The 17,890-nt window shown below is 43.7% G+C and overlaps 2 protein-coding genes across 8 annotated transcripts in view; both read left to right on the forward strand.

Annotated features, from left to right (window-relative positions):
- Positions 1-308: 308 nt before the first annotated feature.
- On the forward strand, positions 309-8,011 carry LOC102097248 (CDC42 small effector protein 2-B-like). Of its 3 annotated transcripts, none has more exons than XM_065075913.1 (5): positions 309-3,075; positions 4,258-4,372; positions 4,521-4,697; positions 5,120-5,221; positions 5,749-8,011. In XM_065075913.1, the coding sequence occupies exons 3-5, from the start codon at positions 4,644-4,646 to the stop codon at positions 5,821-5,823; spliced, it is 231 nt and encodes a 76-aa protein (XP_064931985.1). In that variant the 5' UTR covers positions 309-3,075; positions 4,258-4,372; positions 4,521-4,643; the 3' UTR covers positions 5,824-8,011. The 3 variants fall into 3 exon arrangements, with proteins under 3 accessions (XP_064931985.1, XP_064931984.1, XP_064931986.1); XM_065075912.1 differs by having other exon boundaries at positions 312-3,075; positions 4,485-4,697; XM_065075914.1 differs by lacking the exon at positions 309-3,075 and adding an exon at positions 3,726-3,748 and having other exon boundaries at positions 4,485-4,697.
- A 279-nt stretch (positions 8,012-8,290) lies between these two features.
- The window catches only part of SPPL2A (signal peptide peptidase like 2A), a 30,900-nt gene continuing 21,300 nt past the window's right edge, over positions 8,291-17,890 (forward strand). For 4 of the 5 annotated variants that reach the window (XM_065075873.1, XM_065075872.1, XM_065075875.1 and 1 more), the window contains exons 1-3: positions 13,038-13,223; positions 16,389-16,508; positions 17,658-17,840. In XM_065075873.1, coding sequence (XP_064931945.1) covers positions 13,170-13,223; positions 16,389-16,508; positions 17,658-17,840 — 357 coding nt within the window. In that variant the 5' untranslated portion in view covers positions 13,038-13,169. Of the gene's footprint in view, positions 9,128-13,037; positions 13,224-16,388; positions 16,509-17,657; positions 17,841-17,890 lie in introns of those variants that run through there. The other variant, XM_065075876.1, reaches the window with a different exon arrangement.

Genomic DNA, 17,890 nt, shown 5'->3' on the forward strand with positions numbered 1-17,890 from the left:
CATACATCGCGGCCGCTCGGCGGCGCTTTATTGGCCGCTGCGCCGGCGGAGGGCGGCTGTGCCAATGGCAGAGCGATCGCGGCGCCGAGGGGGCGGGTCTAGCGGTGGCAGCGCGGTGCGGGTGTGCGGCGCTGTGCCCGCGCGCTCCTCCGGCCCGCCAGGGCGGCAGCTGCCGCGTCGCGGTGCCGCCCGCTCCCTCCCGGCGGTGCCGCGGGGCGAGCCCTGAGGACAGTGGGGCAGGTGTCGGTGCCGTCTGCTCCGGCTGTGCCGCTACAGCGGCTCCGGTAGCGGTAACCGCGTGGGGCGGGTGCAGCGCCTGATGGCGGGCGACTCCCTCTGGGCTGCTCTTCTCGTTAACGCTGGGGCGGTTGTTGGCCCTCCCGAGCCGTTAGCGCGTCCGCCCGGAGGGGCTCGGGGGGCTCCTGGCGTCCCCGCTACAGACACCCGGCTGTTGGTACTGAGGGGCCGCGCTCGTACCCGGCGCCTCACCCCGCTGGCGGGGCCGGGCCGCCCAGCGCCACCGCGGCCGGGCGGGGAGCGGCAGCGGGATGGGCCGGGCGGGAATCGGTGCCCCTCTGGCGTGACCCGTGCCTCGGGGATCCCCACAGCCCGTGCCTGGGGCAGTAACGTGCGGCAGCAGCTGTGGGAGCATTTCGTGCGCTCAAGGTCAAAAAGGCCATGAAATCAGGGAGATCTGATGGGCACGTAGAAATTTGACAGGGAAACAGCGTGGAGGGTTTGTCCCCTGTGACCCCAGGTCTCAATGAAGGGCAGTTCCCTGCTCCTCTGGTGTCCTTGCAGGTTCTGGTTGTCCCTCAGCTCTGGGCTGGCAGCGCTTGGATCCTGCGAACTGCAGAAATCCACAGGGCTGGAGACGGCTGTGCCTGGCGACTGTACCTCCTTCTGTTAACACCTACAGTTGGGGGCTTTTTAAAATAAAATCCGAGCTTAATAACATTGAATTCCATAATTTGCAAGCTAGTCACTTGGTTCAAGGTGTTTACAACACTAGTGTTTGGTGTGTTGTCAACCATTCGGCTTCTTGTCTTTGTGATTTATTTTTTTTTACTAATTTTGGCAAGACTCCAGTCAAATCTCAGTTGATTTCTATTGCCATTATTTTTAGCTTCCAAACAGAACACATAATGTGGTCTCTTGAGTTTTTTTTTGAGGGAGAATGGGCAGTTAGTTTAAAATGCGTTTTAAAAATGTTGTTATTGAGCCTGTTTCTACTTTGAAATAGAGGATCTGTCTTGGTGTGTTTTTTTTTCCCTTTTAATAAGTTTATGTACTTACATTTTAAAAGGAGAAGCTTCAAATCTCAGTGGTTGCACCTAAATTCATTAGATTAACAATACCAAGTCACTTCAGTTAGTGAAGATCTCAGGTAAAACCCTATTCTCAGCTTTCTATGGAGCTCCAGGATGGTAGGAGGCCAATATATAATCATGCTACATAGTGGTGTTATTATGTAGTTTGAGGACTACATCTCAAACTAAATTTGTCATCTCTACATATACTAGTAGGGTCAGGATGCTGTTTGGCTCCAAGGTTCCTCCAAGGTCTTGATGATTCATTGGCTTTTTACTCCTCGCCTTTCACCAAGCAAGATGCATTCTTCAAGTTTTGTGTTCAAAACTACTTTTTGATCTGGAAATACAATTTCCACTGCTTTTGACCATATCTCGCTGTTCAAATATGTTAATGAACAGCTCTTTTGGTCTTTTCACATGATGTAAATATCAAATGAGCAAAGTAAGAATAATGAGCAAATTAGAAGCAGGGTGGTTTTGAGAAAGGCAATTAGGCTGAAATGTGCTTCTCACATTAATTCAGTACTAACGGTGCTGGAGTGAAACATGCAACGACTGGACTGGGAAGGTACCACAATTTCCCAGCTCAGTTGGGGCAGGGTGGTGGTAGCATTTGATGTGTGAACATCTGCACTAACTGTACACTCGTTGTCTGTCACTAGTAGCTGGGAGCCAAGGATTTGTCATGATCAGACCTTGAGTGTAAAGGCCAATTGTGAAGAACAGATAGCTTTGGTATATGTTATTTATTAAGATAACTGTGCATCTCTCATGTCTATGGAAACAGAGAATTCTTGTTTTGATTCAGGCAAACATTTTCTACTCCACACAATTGATATTTTGTAAGTAAAATGCAAGAATATTTTGAATACTTTTTAATACACAGCAATGGTATGACAAATTGAATGTTATGCTCAGTGCAGCAATCTAAACATTCAGCGCTTGGGTGGTTTAAGGCTACAGACTCCAGGATGGCTGTGCATCCTGCCCGTTGCGTTCAACAGCTGTGTCTGTGCGTGCTAGCCATTGCCCTGGCCCTTTGTCTCTCTCTTCTCGATGATACTGCTGCTATGGTGAAAAACAGACAGAAAGAACAACAGGATATTGTCCGGTTCTGGTCTGTATGCCAACAGTGACAAAATGTTGTTTTCTCCTCAGCTTGGGGTTCTGTTGGCTTTTATTAGTCCTGGGCGAGCCTGAACACATTAAGATGTGTTTAAAATTCTTCCAGTTAGTGTGGAAAGCGTGAGTCTCTGAGAGGAAGGTGATGTCCCATGCCCCGGCACGGACGTTCCTGTCCTGGAGGATGATCCTGTGAGTGACGCAGAGGAAAAAGAAGAGTTCTGTTGTGAAAGACAACAGGAAGACGTCCAGCGCTGCTGCGTGCCAGGGGGACACCTGCAGAGCTGCCGCAGGGGTGGAAGGGAGCCACAGGCTGCATGGGGAGCGCTGAGAGAACTGCACGGCTGCGCAAATCTGGTGCCAAACCAGGAGGCTATTTTTGGTTTCTGTTCTGCTTTTCTGACACCTGTAGGTAAGCGAGAAGTGCACAACAGGCTTCTGCAGCACCTTACGGAGTGAAGGAACCGTCGCAGGCTATGGGATCACAGGGAAGTATTCTTGCTTAGCAATCGGAATTGATTATATGAAATATGAACTGTATACGCGCTGGAGTTGCCAAGACAGAAGCTGGCTGTGTTCCGGGGCTTGAGTGAGGACAAGCCATCCCGTCAGCTCCCTTAGAGCAGCAGGCAACACCCAGGTACGCACCGAGGTAGATGAGCAAACGCTAGGGGGTACGGCAGGAGAGCAGGCGTTCAACAATTATTTTGGGATGGGGATGTTTCTCTATTTTGATGCTCATCTCAGTGAGTCTGCTTTCAAAACGGGTTATTAGTGTACAGTGATACACGTTATGATTTTTAAGAAAATCTTAGCTTTGAGACAGTCGTCTTAGCGTGAAATAAACCTAAAAGATCTACAAGTAATGAAATGTAGGCAAAAGCTTCGGCTTCTTGTAGTTGTGTGGGCCACTGTACTTTCTTTGCTGCATCCAAACAAGGCATCAGCAGGGATAAAGACCGTTGTGAGACGATGAAGCGAGGTGAAAAATTGTAATTGAGCCAGATAATGAGTGGTATTAAAACCACCCAGGATAAAATGGAATAATATATGACACATTCTGCAATAATGTATCACATAGGCCACCTAAAGGCGAAGCTATCATAACAAACTCTTTGAAAGATAAATGGCAGAAATTTTAAAATAACTCCTTGAAGTGTGAGGAGTGAAGAAGTGTAAGAAAACCACACAGGTGAAAGAAATAGATGTGCTAATTACATAATTGTGGGACTACTTAAGAAGTGCCTGTGAAGGGGGAAGCTTATGCTGTTTGGTTGTGAAGGCTTCAGTGAGGCTTCAGGAAAGCTGAACTGGTGAAGCTCATATGAAATTGATATGAAAGGCCACTCTGTATCCCTGGGTTTGATTTGCAGGAAGATGTTTTAAAAACCAGACAGTAACCATGAAAATGTTGTGTTTTATTGTAGCTTCAGGGGTTGTTAATGTCAGTGAGTGTCGTGGTTGTCTTCAGTTCGGGACTGCTGTGCTAATACATATCCTGGGAAGCTCTAGGCTCTGTCTGGTGAATGCTTTCTGTTGCTGATATACGAAGCTCTTTTTTTTCCCTTTTATGGCCTTTTTTGGAGTTGTAGAATACTCTTTACTTTGAGCTTTTATGTGTCTAAGAAGAGTAACTATAGCGGACGCAAGAAGGAAATTTTTGCACCTCTTTGTAAATGTTAAGCATTCAATCTGTTGTGCTTCAAATCTGTTTTCCTTTGAAATACTAAATAGTTCATAAGCATTGGCTAGTTTGGCTAGCAACAAGATCACAGACTGGTAAACAAGACCTGACTTAATTCTAACATTGCTTTTATTGCAGTTCTGTAAAAAACCCAGAAGTTATACTGCTATCTGGGAGTAAATGTGCAGAGTTCTTAACCCTGATTTCTGCCATGAGCATACTGATTTTAAGTTGATGCTACTCTTCTGTACAGGTATGTTTAAGAATTTACAGTCTTGTTTTAGTCTTCTGAAATGTCTATTGCTCAATAACTGTTGCAAGACTTTAATATATTTTAGTATAAGCATATAATAATCTCTTTGCAGGTATACTCAGCCAGTGTTTTCTGTGATCTTTACCAGTGAATCTGCACAAGCAATTGCTTCCTAAACTCACTTCAGGAACTGCACCTCGGTCCTCACACCGCTTTAACTCCTGGAGCAGTAATTACACTTAACAAGACCTTCTTACTTGCTGAAAATATAATGACTGAGTTTCTGGTTTGTTTCAACTGGTGCAATGGTGAACAGCCCCAGCCGGTAGGTAGATACACAACTACCATCCTTTATCAGATTTGGAATCTTCTTTCAGTTATGTGGAAAACACTTTCATTGTCATATTGTTTCAATTAGTTTGGGCTAACTAATGCACAAGCTAAAACCAGACCCGTTAAACTATGTTTAAACTATGTGTGTTTTGCCAGAAGCTTTGGCCATATGACTGTTTGCAGTGCTCAGGCCCTGACTTTCTAACCTTAAAAAAGTTTTTGCAAAAATTCAGTATGTAGTAATAAAAGTGACTTTGACTGTCTCTTACTGCAAACAGCCTGAAACTTCAGCCTGGTTGCAATGAGGTGTCATTAGGGGTCAGTACTGACTGTTTTTTTAACTCAGCTGCTTGTTTCTGACGGAAAGCTGCTCGTGTTTTGTGATGGAGACCTGAGATATCTCCTTTCTTATAGAAGAGGCGTCAGAGACTGGACCGGAACATGATAGGAGAACCAATGAACTTTGTACACACTGCGCATGTCGGGGCAAGAGAGATGAATGGGGACTATTCGTCAGTAAGTGTGCACCTCTGGGATAAGCAGGAATCTCCTCTCAGTAACTTATAGTGCAGGTAGCTGATAAAATACTAGATAATTGTAAGACACAGAAAAATCTGACTTTTTTTTTTAATCAATAGAATAGCATCCAAACTCTACTGTCCTTGGATTTGTAAGCGTAAGATACTGTGGAAGATATAGTCAGCAAGAAGTACTCATTTCCCTAGTAGCTTCGCATATGATGGGGACCTTTTGAATAAGGCCTCTGTGGATGCACTTGATTCTAGGTCCAGATAACACATTACCCTGAAGTCAAAGCTGGGCCAGGGTGAGGGATGTAAGAATAAGTGGATTTTGGATAGCAAGACCTGTCTCATCTCAACATACGTTAACCCAGAATTGTTAAATGCTGTTATTTCTCTCTACTCTCAGTGACCCAGCACTGTCAACAGAAGGCTCATCTGCCCCATCAAATAGGTGCTTTCAGTAATTGCTCTGACAACCAGGCTTTGTAAGATGCGTGTTCTAATGCACTTGTTTTCTAGGCTGTATCAATTCAGGACCACATGAAGTCTAAAGGTGGCTACACAAACGGCACTTCTGCAACTGCTGAGATGTAGGAAACTGAGAAAAGGCTGAAATCTGCAGTGTTTTATGAGGACTCCCTGGACTGCGCTTTCATATTCTCTAAAACCTCTTTATCATGGAGCAGAGAGAGTACTTGAATCATAAATAGGTCAGTGCAAGCTTTGGTGTTCTTTGCACAGTAGCTTCTGAGGGAGTTATTGTAGATGATCCTTAGAATGGCCAGTCATGGTAGTGTTGTAGTAGCAGCTGTAATTTGTCACTGTGGATGACTTTCTAGCCGTGTCCCAAAAACCTCACAAAAACATCTTGTGGGATGGGATTGGAAGTCAGCATGAATTGTCTGGGGTTTTGGCCTCCATCCTTCTCTCCCCTCAAGAAATGCAGAGGTTGGTTTACTTGGAAGATGTCACACATTTGTACTTATTACATGGGCTAAATGGAATTGCTGAGTAGGATCTTGTAGCCTGTTATGCCGCTGTGGAGCTAATTCTTGATGGTTTACAACATAATGCGTAAATCTACTGAGCTGTACTTGGGTATTTTTTAATGTCTTTTGGTGGTGAATGAACTCTAATGTAATATAGTTATTTGAGTCTGCAAAACCCAGTGAAACGTTAGCTGTGCTGTGATGATGCTTTTGGAGCTAAAAATGGAAGTTTTGCAAACATACTCTTGGATGAGGCTTAGAAAAATAGACATTTCTCTCAGTTACCTGGCTCCTTCCATACAGTGTTGTGACCGACAGATGTTACTACAACAGAGCTAATAATGTGTGCCAGTTATCTTCGAGTGGTGCCACAATTTGCTCATAATTGTGTGTTACCTTTGCATGACTGCTGTTGAATTTTAAACTGAAGATCACACTCGCTGTTAACTGTCTGTAACAGTAACTACACAGGACTTCAGGATGTCTCTCACTTGTCTTTCTGGCTCCTTAATTTCAAGACTCTTCTTTTTTAGATGAACTGATTTTTTTTGCATATACTTCTAAATGATATGGTTCAAATGAAAACTGTGGTTTAAGTGAAACAGCCACATGAAGGACAAAAATGTAGGGTATTGTGGAATCTTGCAGGAGAGCATTAAATGTCAACTTTGTCTTGCAGAGCTCCAGCACTTCATAAACAGATTTTTAGCCATAGCTAAACTACGGTTTGTCACTTGGTTCTTATTCATCTTTCTGTTAAGTGATATGACAACACTGCAGGTGTAGAGCCAGGTTTTTCTTCTGCTCAATCACTGACGGCTGTTCCTGAGCTCAAAATTCTGAATGACTACCAATGATTAACTTAGGAAATCTGCTTGCAGTTGTGGAATTAACTAAATACAAGTGTTTCAATTACCATTAAATCAGCACCAGTTATGCTGGAAGTCAGTGCAGCTCTTTCCTTCTTGCTTTAGACACAAGATCAGTTATGAACTTTTTTCCATTAAAAAGCAAAACCAGATTTACTATTGAATTAGAATACATGCCATATTTTAACATATTTTAAAATTAGCACAAGTTAGCTGCACACTTAGCTTTTTAAGGTCTTTAATATTCCTATCTTCTAACTTCAGATATTTTTCGAACAGTGTAGTTAAGATACAAAAAAGATAAATCCTGAGTACTGTTGAGGAAGCATAAAGTGGCCAAGTTGTTTTAAAGAATATCAGCTATTACATTGAGTTCATGCATTCATTGATCCACACTTGCCCTGAAATAATAGTGTTAGGGCAACTGTGATGAAGAAAATGGGTTGAATTTTGTTAGCGCTGTAAGAAAACGAATTGAGCAGGAGTTTGTATTTCCTGAAGACTCAGTATGTTTAAGATCAGTGGTGTATGCATAACTAGAAATAAACAAGTTGGTGATCACGTCAGTTCTTCTCTCTAAATATAAACCAACAGAGATATTTTATTAAACTCTTATTTATAGGAAAATCATAGTTTTCATTATGTAAACCAAGCAGCATTATCTGATGTAAAACTAATCTATTTTCATCAGCCTATGTATTATCTAGGACAATGTTAAAGTTAACTAAATTGTCACATTATTAAAAGGAAATGTTCTGCTATTCCATTAAATGTGCCATTACTTTTAAAATATAAGCAAACATAAAAACACGTCTTAGGACTTGGGTATTTTTTTGCCATATATTTAGAAACCTTATCTAGCTGTAATCTTTAATGTAACTCAGTATAAACCTCTCTCGGTTATAATAAATCTGTTGAACTCGGCACTTGAACTTTTCCCATATTGTGAAAATGGAGATGTTTTTCTGTGCACTGAAAACCTCTGGGTCAGGTGGATGGATCAGCACGGCTTGAACCTTCATTGCACAAAATCCAATTTGTCCACTAGAGAGCACAATTTTACATCAAATCTCTGCTCTACACAAGCTATTACTCCAGTATGAGGTTGGTTTGTATGTTTGGGGGGTTTGGTGTGTGGGTGGTTTGTTTTGGTTTTGTTTCTAATGTGGCTGGAGTAAAATACAGCGAATGAGAGCAAAGGATCAAACTTTAATCTACCTTGCAGGCTGTAAAGACCTTACATCAACATGATATGGCAACGAGCTGCTCTGACCCAATGGCATTTTATGGTTTCTTTTCGTAGTTGGAAGTAAAATAACTTGCAAGCAGAGCAGTATCGAGTCTTCCAGGTGTAGTCTGGCAGAGTCTTAGCATAAAAAATAAAAGGGTGGGGGGCATGGGCATTAAGCTGTTATTTTAGATGCTGTCTTATCCCTTGATTGTCCTGTTAGGCTTTACTCACTATCCCGTAATGTTGCATAAATCTGTAGTCAGTATATAGAGAAGGTTTTCCCCCAACCTAATATGTCTTTTTACCTCCTGTAGCAGCTTTACAACAATTATGTGGTGTGGTGCTATATTCCAAGTGGGCCTGTGAGATGGTAACTTGCACCCCAGGCATGCAGTGCTGTTCCTTTGTACGGTCATGCCATATTGGACCACCAGGTGCTTCTGCTTCCACTCTGTGTAGACAAAAAATGTTTGAGAGATGAATAAATACCTTAATATTACTGTGCCAGCAAGAATGAGCATAATTTGACAATGCTAAATTCCATGGAGGTATGGTTATGAGATTTAAATACTAAATACAGTAACACTGAAAAAACGTCAGATCTGTTGGTGAAATGAATAATCACATGGCTGCTCTTGATTGTGCTTGGGTTGACTTCATTATCAGCTCTGTGACACTGCTATAAAACCCCAGGAGCTGAAGATAAGAAGGATCTCGTCTGCCTTTCATGATCTCTGTGGAGATAGCTGAGATGAACTACAAGAAGGAACCAGTGGTGTGGTACAGTGGTGTCAAAAAGATCTTCTCTGGTGAGTGGGTTTCTGAGACTTCCAGATACTTTGTGGTTCTGCAAACTTGGTTAGTCAAGAATCTCAGGCAGTTGTTTTAATGGTATTATACTATAAAATAATTCAGGTAAGTGAGGCAGTCAGGGAATGTGAGGTAGAAGCTAGATCTTCCTTCCTATCATTTGTATCTTCTTAGGAGAACAAACTTTTCAATGGAGAAGAGTACTTGCAGTACTGTGGTTTACTAGGTTATGCTTATAGTTTATGGGACCTGAAGGTAGACTTTAAATTCAAAAAAGGCAGTTGAATCACATGCTAAGGGTTAACGTCAAAGGTGTGGCATCCTAAAATTTAAAAATAATTATAATTCATTAGATTGCAGATTTGCTTCAGGACAGAAAACTAAGACTAACCATAAATAGAATGTTCTTCTAAAACCAAGTTTGCTTGGAATATCTCTTTTGTAATTTTAACTCCTTGCTATTATAATACCACTCTTATTATGTGCCGTTCTGTCTTAATACAGGGACTGGATCAGGAGTTTAGACCCAAAATAGCAGTTAATGCTTAAAATTCAAAATTTTGGGTACTTAGCTCTACAGCTGAAGTCCCTGTGTGCCCAAGAAGGTGCTCCAAGTGGTTGGTGCTTGGTCTTCTGCAGACAAACTGCCCTTTGCTCATACACAGTAACTTGTCGGTTGATACTAATGTGCTTATAGTGTGCATGCAAAAGGTTTCCCAGTGCTGTCTAGAGCTGGCCTGCTGGACAGCTGTTTCCTCAGAGCCTTCATCTGTGGAGTTACTTAAACTATCTCCACGTTCAGCTCTGCTGTGTGAAAGCATTAAGTCTGCTTATTGCCGCTTAACTCTCCATACTCTGGGGAAGGTGGGCAGAGAGGCTAATGGGTCAATCGGGAACGATGGAAAAATGAGATATGCAAGTGAGGCAGGTTGAGAAGCGGTGTGGTGTGCGTTTATGAGGAACGAGCAAGGAGCAGAACATGTACTTGCTAACATTTGCTGTTTGCAATGCACAGGACGGCTTTGATACCAATTGGAAAATACTCATAATGAGTGCATAATTGGTATATGGAGGAAATCGGGCGCTTAAATGCATGACTAATCGGGGACTTTGAGACATAGATTGCCAGTGTGACTCTAATGGATGGTAATATACTTGTCTTGCAGTGGCTCACGGAGCTGTTTTCAGAAAATACGGTTTCTGCAGTTGCAGATGATGGCACATATATGTTTGGGAGATGAGACTGTGCCTCTTTTTTTAGTGATGAATGTGAGGTTCCAGATGTTCTGAATGCTGCACTCAGGCCTCAACTTGTGCCTGTCGCTTGTTCCATACATCCTGTTTCTGTGCATCCCGTTAGTGTGACCCAAATCCTAAAATGTTACCCAAAACCATGGTTCAAGTGCTCTTAATGTAGGTTTAATCCCACTTAAAAGAGTAGTAACAGATGGACAGGAACAACTTTAAGGTGTTTGTGGAGACCTCTGCAGTACATTACTTATGAAATGGAGGACACAAAGCTGTCTTGAAACTACTTTACTTAGTGAACCTCTTTAATTTTTTTTGTTATTAAAGCAATGTAAATGGGACTAATATTCTCTTCATAATAATTTTTAAGTTACTTCTGATATTTACATATAAATCCAAACTGAACAAAATGAAGGTAGTTATTACTAAGGGCCCACCCTAATTCAGGGGCAAAAAAAGAGTGGAATTATGTCTTTTACTGTTTTAATGTATGTTTTAATATATATGTATATATTTAAATCTTAAGTAATGTGAAAGAATCCATTCTTTTAAACTGAAATTAGTATGATTGCTCTGGCTTACTGGAAGTTAAAAGTGGACTTCAAATCTATATTTAGACTATGAGAGAGAATTTGGTGTGCTTTTAAAGCTGGGGTTGGCCTGTACAAGTGGATAACTATTATAATTTCAGATTCTTCATCAAAGAGCTAGAAAAAGTGTTTGGTTACAGGATTTTAAAAAAATATATTGTATTTACATGCATCTGATCTTGCTGGTGCTTAAGACAGACATGTACATTTTACATAACTTAAGCGTAAAGCTGAATTAAGACTATACTGATAATCAGTAATTAATCTCTTCACAGTGAGCTGTCTGAAAGTAAGGATTCAGAGATCAGGCAAAACAACGGCTCTTATTCTAGACAGTAATCAATTTAAAAAGAAAAATGATCTAATACAAGTTTGAAAGTCCAGTCTTAACATGAGTTGAAGCTGCATATTGATGGTGAAAGTAGCTTGTTTTTAAATGCAGTTCCCCATGTTTACCCTCATAGTCTCTACCAGCAGGAACTATTAAAACCCAGCTCAATACCTTTGGGGATGTGATACAAGCTTGAAAATAGAAATCAAAAGTGAGACTTACAGACCCTCATTAGTTCATGCTAATATGACCTTGCTGCACCGTGGCCTGTAGGAAAGGCCTTCACTCGTTTCACTCATCCATGGGGGTATTTCTAATGTGCACGGTCCCACTGGACTGCAGGGAATGTGTTTAATGCAAGAGTTGTTTACACCGTATCTTTAAATATGCATCGAGACAGGGGAGATCAAACCAAACATACACCTTTTGGGACAACAATTTTCTAGTATTTTTCCTTGGCCCATTTTTTTCCAGCTGCAGACAGAATAGAGAGTGCTGTGGTGTCCTGGGGAGCACAAGGAGAGGGACTGGTATTAGGTAAGGCAGGACGTGTGTTGGAATCTGATGCTGTGAGCAGCTATGCACTTGCAATTTGAAATAAACGCTTCGGCTGTGCCCAAAATACACTGTCACGCACACACTCTTGGCTCTTCACAGATAACAGAACTGATATATTTGTTGAAGTAATCTGTATTAATGTGTCTTCCAGATACTGTTAGATTCAGGAGAAGAGACCATTGTCCATGTAAAGTATTGTGGTTACTCTGACAACAGCACAAAAATAGAAACACGCAGGTGGACAATGTACTAGCTGGGGTTTTTTTTTAATACCAGTTCTGTAGCGACATATGTGTTATTAGCTGTGTCACAATAAACCATTATATTGCACTGTTTAACCACATTACATTGTTAGATGTGCTTTTGCAACCTAGAAATCTACAAGGTGTGTAAGCCTGTTTCTGCTATAAAGATGAATTGCGGAGTGTCACCAAGGGAAGAAATATTGCTTGTTATTATCAAGATATCTGTATCTGTGCCTCTTGTGCATCCCTGTGTGTGCTGGCCTGGCGATCAGGAAGGCACAGGAGGAAACAGCGTAACCCCTGCTTGAAAACCTCCACGGAAAGCTGTTGCACAACTTCCTCTGCTGGTAAATCACGGGCCGCTTTCGTCCTTGTCTTTCCTGTGAATCATTGCTGGCGCTTGCATCACAACATTTTTAATGCTTTTTGAAGCCTGGAAGACATCTCTCAAACGCTTTTCTTTTTAAAGTGCAAACAATGCAACTCCCTCGGCCTCTTACAGGTCACATTTTACTTTTGATAGACCTGTTGCTCTCATTCATAGCGCTGCCCTCAGCGTACCGCTCTGCCGCGGCTTTGTGCGTGTGCCTGACCACCTAGAAATACAGAATGAGGTGAAACACTCAGATTTCTGTGTCTTGAGAGATGTGGGGCAAACCCAACTGTTTTATTAGTAACGGGTAGTATTTAAGTACCCAAAACTTGCGCATCTTGGAGCTGTCAGGTAGAAAACCCCGCTAGCTGATGGCTGTTGGCCACCCACGGCGAAAGAACGAGGCCGAAAGACAGGCGGGCTGGGCCCGGCCCGGCTGCCGGCGGGAGCACGTGTGGGCCGGCCGGGCTGTCCCCGCCGCAGCTCCCTTCGCCCCGCCGGGCTCGGAGCGGCAGCCGGGCCGGGGCGCTCGGGCGGGGGCGCGGCCGCAGCGGGGTGTCCGCCCCCATCGGCCGCGGCGGACGGAAGAGGAAGTGGCGCCTCTCCGGGAGCCGGCGGCGGTGCAAGGCTCCGTGGGGCGCGGGGGGAGCCCGAGCCCGGCCGAGGCACTTCCCGAGCAGGTGGCGGCTGAGGACCATGGCGGCGGCCGGGCCGCTGTGGGCCGCGCTGTGGGGGCTGCTGCTGGCGCCGGTAAGGGCTGCGCTGCTCCCCCCGCGGGAGGCGCCGCTGCCTGGGCCGCGCCGCTCGGGCGAGTGCGGGGAGGCGCCGGGCCGCTCCCCCTCTGCCGGCCGAGCGGCTCCGTCTTTCTCCCTGTCCCCTGGAACCGCTCCCTGGCGGACCCCCGGCCGCGGGCACGGGCCGGTGGGGCTGGTGTGCGCCCCCGGCTCCCAGCGCCTCGGAGGCGGTTTGGTTCCGAGGTGTGTCCGGCGGTTTCGGGCCTCCCGGCCCTGCCTCGGGCAAGGCCCCGGTTCCCCCGGCTCCCCCTGCCCGGGCCTGGGCTTCGCTCTGGCGGGTTTGGATAACGAGCGTCCTGGGTGCCAGCGTAGGTAAACAGTGGTGTTTGCAGAGGTGTTACAATGGGGACACTGAGGGGAGCCTCGTGTGTGCGTGTCCTGGCTCGCAGGTGTTCTCCATTCCGGTTCCTGTACGGGGCTGCTTTGCAGCTTCTCTCTGCTCACAGGTCGCTGCTTTTTGTCTGATGGAGCATTGACACGGGAAAGCCAGAAACCTCTGTGATCTGCATAAACAGTATGAAGGGCATATTTACATTCAGTGTTGCTGCACAGAGTTGTTTTGTTGTTGGAGTTTGCTCGGTTTTGATGTGATTTTTACCTTGTTTTGGTAAGCCAGAGTACGTTCCTGTATAGGAAGTCACCCCTGGGTTTGCTCGGCAGGAGGTGCACAGCAGTTTGCTAGAGCCTCGAGAGTGCCTTTGGGTGAAGTAGTTTGTGTCTCCTTACAGAGTTCTCCCTTGCTGTTTGTGAGCCCCACACAGACATGGTCAGTTGTGCTGGGGTTTTCTGAAGGGTGGCTTTGCTCCTTAGCCCAAGGGTTTGCAGCTGCTGACAAGGGAAGGGGCTTCACCTGCCCTCCTGTAAGACTCCAGGCTCCATAGCCTGCCTCCTCCTTTCCTCTGCAAATGGAGCTGTGGCAGCGGTGAGCGTTAGGCCAGGTCGTTCAGCCTCAAGAACAATGTCTGAGACTAACAGGGTGGGGAGTTAACGCTCGGGAAGGCAGTGGGTGTTTGGGAAGGACCACTGCTGCGCTCTGAGCACAGGCACCTGGGTCACGGTGCCGGGACGGACAGTTTGTTTGTCGTGGGGCTGCTGGCACAGCTATGGAAATGGTGCTTGTTCTGTTCACGCTGATTTTTTTCCTACTTTGTTATGTTTCAGTGAGGCGTATGTTGTTACTTGCTATGTGCAAAATACCTTCTCCCTGTTCCGTACCTTTGAGTTTCCTGTGTGTCTTATCTACACACGGTGATGGACACTGTAAATACAGCCTTGGTTTGGTCTCTGTGTCCCCTCGTTCATGTAACTTCCAGTATTCTATGTGGTGGGATCACCAGTGCACTCCAAAGCTCAACAGTCAGCCCAAGTTTATATCTCTGCAGCACAGGGATGTCTTAGGAAAAATAAGGATTAAGAGACAGTATGAGACGTCTTCTTTACCAAAGACAAGGAATTATACAATGAAAGCTTAAAGGTGTTAAAGGAAGGCAATATGATGAGAGAACCACCTGTCAAAACTAGGAGGACATTTGTTTGAAGGTGAGGAGCCATTGGGAGTTGTCTGAACCTGAAGTAAAAGGAGGTGATGATGGCCCTTTAGGTGAGGACGGCTGCCACATCTCTGCCATGCGGGGACATTTGTATGCTGGCGCAGGTCAGCCTCTGGAAGCAGGTTAATCTGTTCAGGAGCAGTTTTGCAGACACGGTCTTAGTCTTCTACTTAAGTAGCAAGATTGAAAATGCGCCCAGTGAGAAGTTTTTACTTTGCGTGTATGCTGAGAGTAGGATTTGTTTTACGCTGTTCAGCAGCACATCTGACTCTAAGGCCATGTACCCAAACTAGTAGCCCTGGCGTGTTCTGAAAGGATGCAGAAGCAATTACACAATGAAAGTTCACCTGGATGCAACAGGATTTCAGTGGGAATGTTCCAAGTGAGGTGTAGCGTGTAGTGTTTCTCATCATCTTTAAGTCTGGTGAGCAATAACTGTGTTTCCTGACTCGTCCCCAGAGAAGGGAAGCGTGCCAAACAAAACATGCGTATCCAATAAGCAAGTAATCCCTCCTTCTAGGAAGACTTATGCTCCTGTAGCCTTGGAACCTGATTTCCGAGAACCCAAAAAACACATTGTTCTACTTCATGAAGCAGAAAGAGCTTTTAGTGGATGGAAACATCTGGGGTTTGTACCTGTTGGAAGTTGTATTGCTTTCAGTTTGCCGTTAGCTTATACTTTTAGGTGAGTGCACTTAGGAGAAAAGCTTGATAACTTTGGTGCTGATCATAAATCACGGAACAACTTGTTTTAGCTGATGGGTGAAGAACTGTTACATGTTAAACAGTTAATGTGCTCGGGCGGTTTGACGCAGTTTTCCCGGCAGATGTTCACGTGCTGTGGCCAGTATAATGGATTTCTCTGAAGAAGGTTTTTTGCTATTCAAGCCAGGCAGACATAAACCTCCGAAACAATATTGTCACGTGTTTTTCTTTTCTCTCTAGTTCCCACTTGCTGCAGAATACTGATACAGCAGCCTCTAAGGCACTGTTAATGATTAGCATTGTACATATGACAAATATTTGGGCTTTCCTCCCTTATCCCTGCCTACTTCTAGCTTGATATCCTGGTGTTCTTTCAGACAAGCCTGGAATTTACTATGGGATTTAATATTTTAAAAAAATCTATTGATATTTCCTGATATTTAGGTCGGTTTCTCTCTCACGAAAAGCAGTTGAGATAAGATCATCTCTCAGGTTTTTTAAGGTGATGCTTATTTGAGATACAAAGTAGTTTTCAATACTTTGCACCTGTAGCTACATCTAATCCTTATGCTGTTCATTTATCCACTTTCATGAGTATATTAATGCTTGGGGGGAAGAATACATCCCTAAAAGTATCAGAAATTCAGAAATAAGATTACTCCAAGTCCCTCATGTAATATGAGGAGACTCCATTATTTCCTTAATTATATTAATTTGTCTTACAGTACACTAGTTGATCTTTGGGTTTACAGTTATTTGATAAAAAAATCTTCTAGGAGTTGCCATACAATACCTTTATTAGTAGGGGAAATTCTAGACCTCATCTTCTGGACTTTATTTATTGACAACACCCTGGTTTATTGCAGGTAGCGGCGGATGAGGGGATCCTGCACGCCTCTGGAGATGGGGTGCCTCCCGCGACCAAGGATTACTGCATCATTTACAATTCGAATTGGACGTCTCTTCCGAAGAGCCTGGACAATGCTGTAAGTAGTTCATAATCGTATACCCTAAGAAAAATAGAATGCAATATGAATTTGGATCAGCTATAACTGGTCTTCAAAATGTTGAGTTAAATAGGTGCTGCATTGAATATTTACCTTTTTGGGCCGTGTCTCTGCCTGCCCCCACAAGATCTCTGTAGCAAACAGTTCTATACTTTAAAAAAAACAACTTCTAAAGTTTACAATGGTGATACTCTCTCGGTGCTTATAACTGGTTTTAAATATATTTACGTATTCATCTGATATAGTTCCATCTTTTTCTTCAGGTGTTATGAGTATGTCCAGGTTATAAAGTTGGGAGTAAAACTTCTGTTCATTTGTTTACAAAACGTTGTAAACGTTTGAAAAGGTTTTCACATATCAGTTCCTCAGTTTGATCTTCTGTTTAATTGTCCTGAAAATGTGATGGAATAGGAGATTATCTGGAATTTATCATCATGCCATATTTTCTGAGCGTGTTTCTTGGAGCCAAACTAGGCTGTGAGGCGGAAACAAATTTCCATTAGGAAATGCTTTGTGTTTGGAAGTGATCAAGCAGTCTTCTCTCTGCTCCCTCCTGTCAGGCATTAGCAGATTAGCTCCATATAAAACAGTAAAAAGCATGTGTCAGCCCCAAACATCCTTGCTGTGCTACTTTGGCCACTGGGATGTCTTGACTAACTGAAGAAAACTGACGCTAATTTAAAAATAATTGTCAATGTGAAATTCAACTTTGAAATAAGGACAGATTTTAAAAAAATATTTTGTAATAAGTAATACGTTGTCAGGCTCGTCAGCTGTTTTTGAACAAGTATTATACTTCAGAACTCTGGTCATGTTGTGTCTGTCTTTTGAAGCCTGGAAATGTCACAGAATGTGCACTGGCTTCCCCAGAACTACAGGCAGTGATTTTCCTATATAACCAGTTTCTTATGTTTTAAATTACAGCAACAACTGTTGAAATTGTGTTTAGAAACAGCTGTAGAAACCGCCGCTCCGATTTTATATTCCTGAATTAATGATTCCTTTCTGTTATGCCTCTTTCTGGCAAACCTCAGATTAGAGAGCATAGCATGGTAACGTCTTCTAGATTAGTGTGCAGCGTCACATTTCCTACTCGCATCACGTTCTTCTTCTCCCTCTCCTCTGCAGACTTTCAGGGCTCTGGAAAACCTGACTTCTACAGTACTCTGCAATTCTTCTGAAGCTCCTTCTGGCCTAATGAAGGACAAAGCAGTTGTTGTGATGAGAGGAAACTGCACTTTTTTGGAGAAAGCAAGAATTGCACAAAGTTTGGGTGCTGCAATGCTGTTGATTGCCAGTAAACCTAGGCTGGTAAGTTAGAACATCTGGTTTTCTTCTGTAGTGAAATACTGCCTTTTCTT

The sequence above is a fragment of the Columba livia genome, chromosome 11, assembly GCF_036013475.1.
Source record: "Columba livia isolate bColLiv1 breed racing homer chromosome 11, bColLiv1.pat.W.v2, whole genome shotgun sequence".
NCBI classification, from domain to species: domain Eukaryota; kingdom Metazoa; phylum Chordata; class Aves; order Columbiformes; family Columbidae; genus Columba; species Columba livia.

Excerpts from the sequence above, each read along its gene's own strand:
- LOC102097248 (XM_065075913.1), top strand. The coding sequence starts at position 4,644 with ATGACTGAGTTTCTGGTTTGTTTCAACTGGTGCAATGGTGAACAGCCC. Across the intron at positions 4,698-5,119 it reads ATGGTGAACAGCCCCAGCCG|AAGAGGCGTCAGAGACTGGA; the intron begins GTAGGTAGATAC and ends CCTTTCTTATAG. Across the intron at positions 5,222-5,748 it reads TGAATGGGGACTATTCGTCA|GCTGTATCAATTCAGGACCA; the intron begins GTAAGTGTGCAC and ends CTTGTTTTCTAG.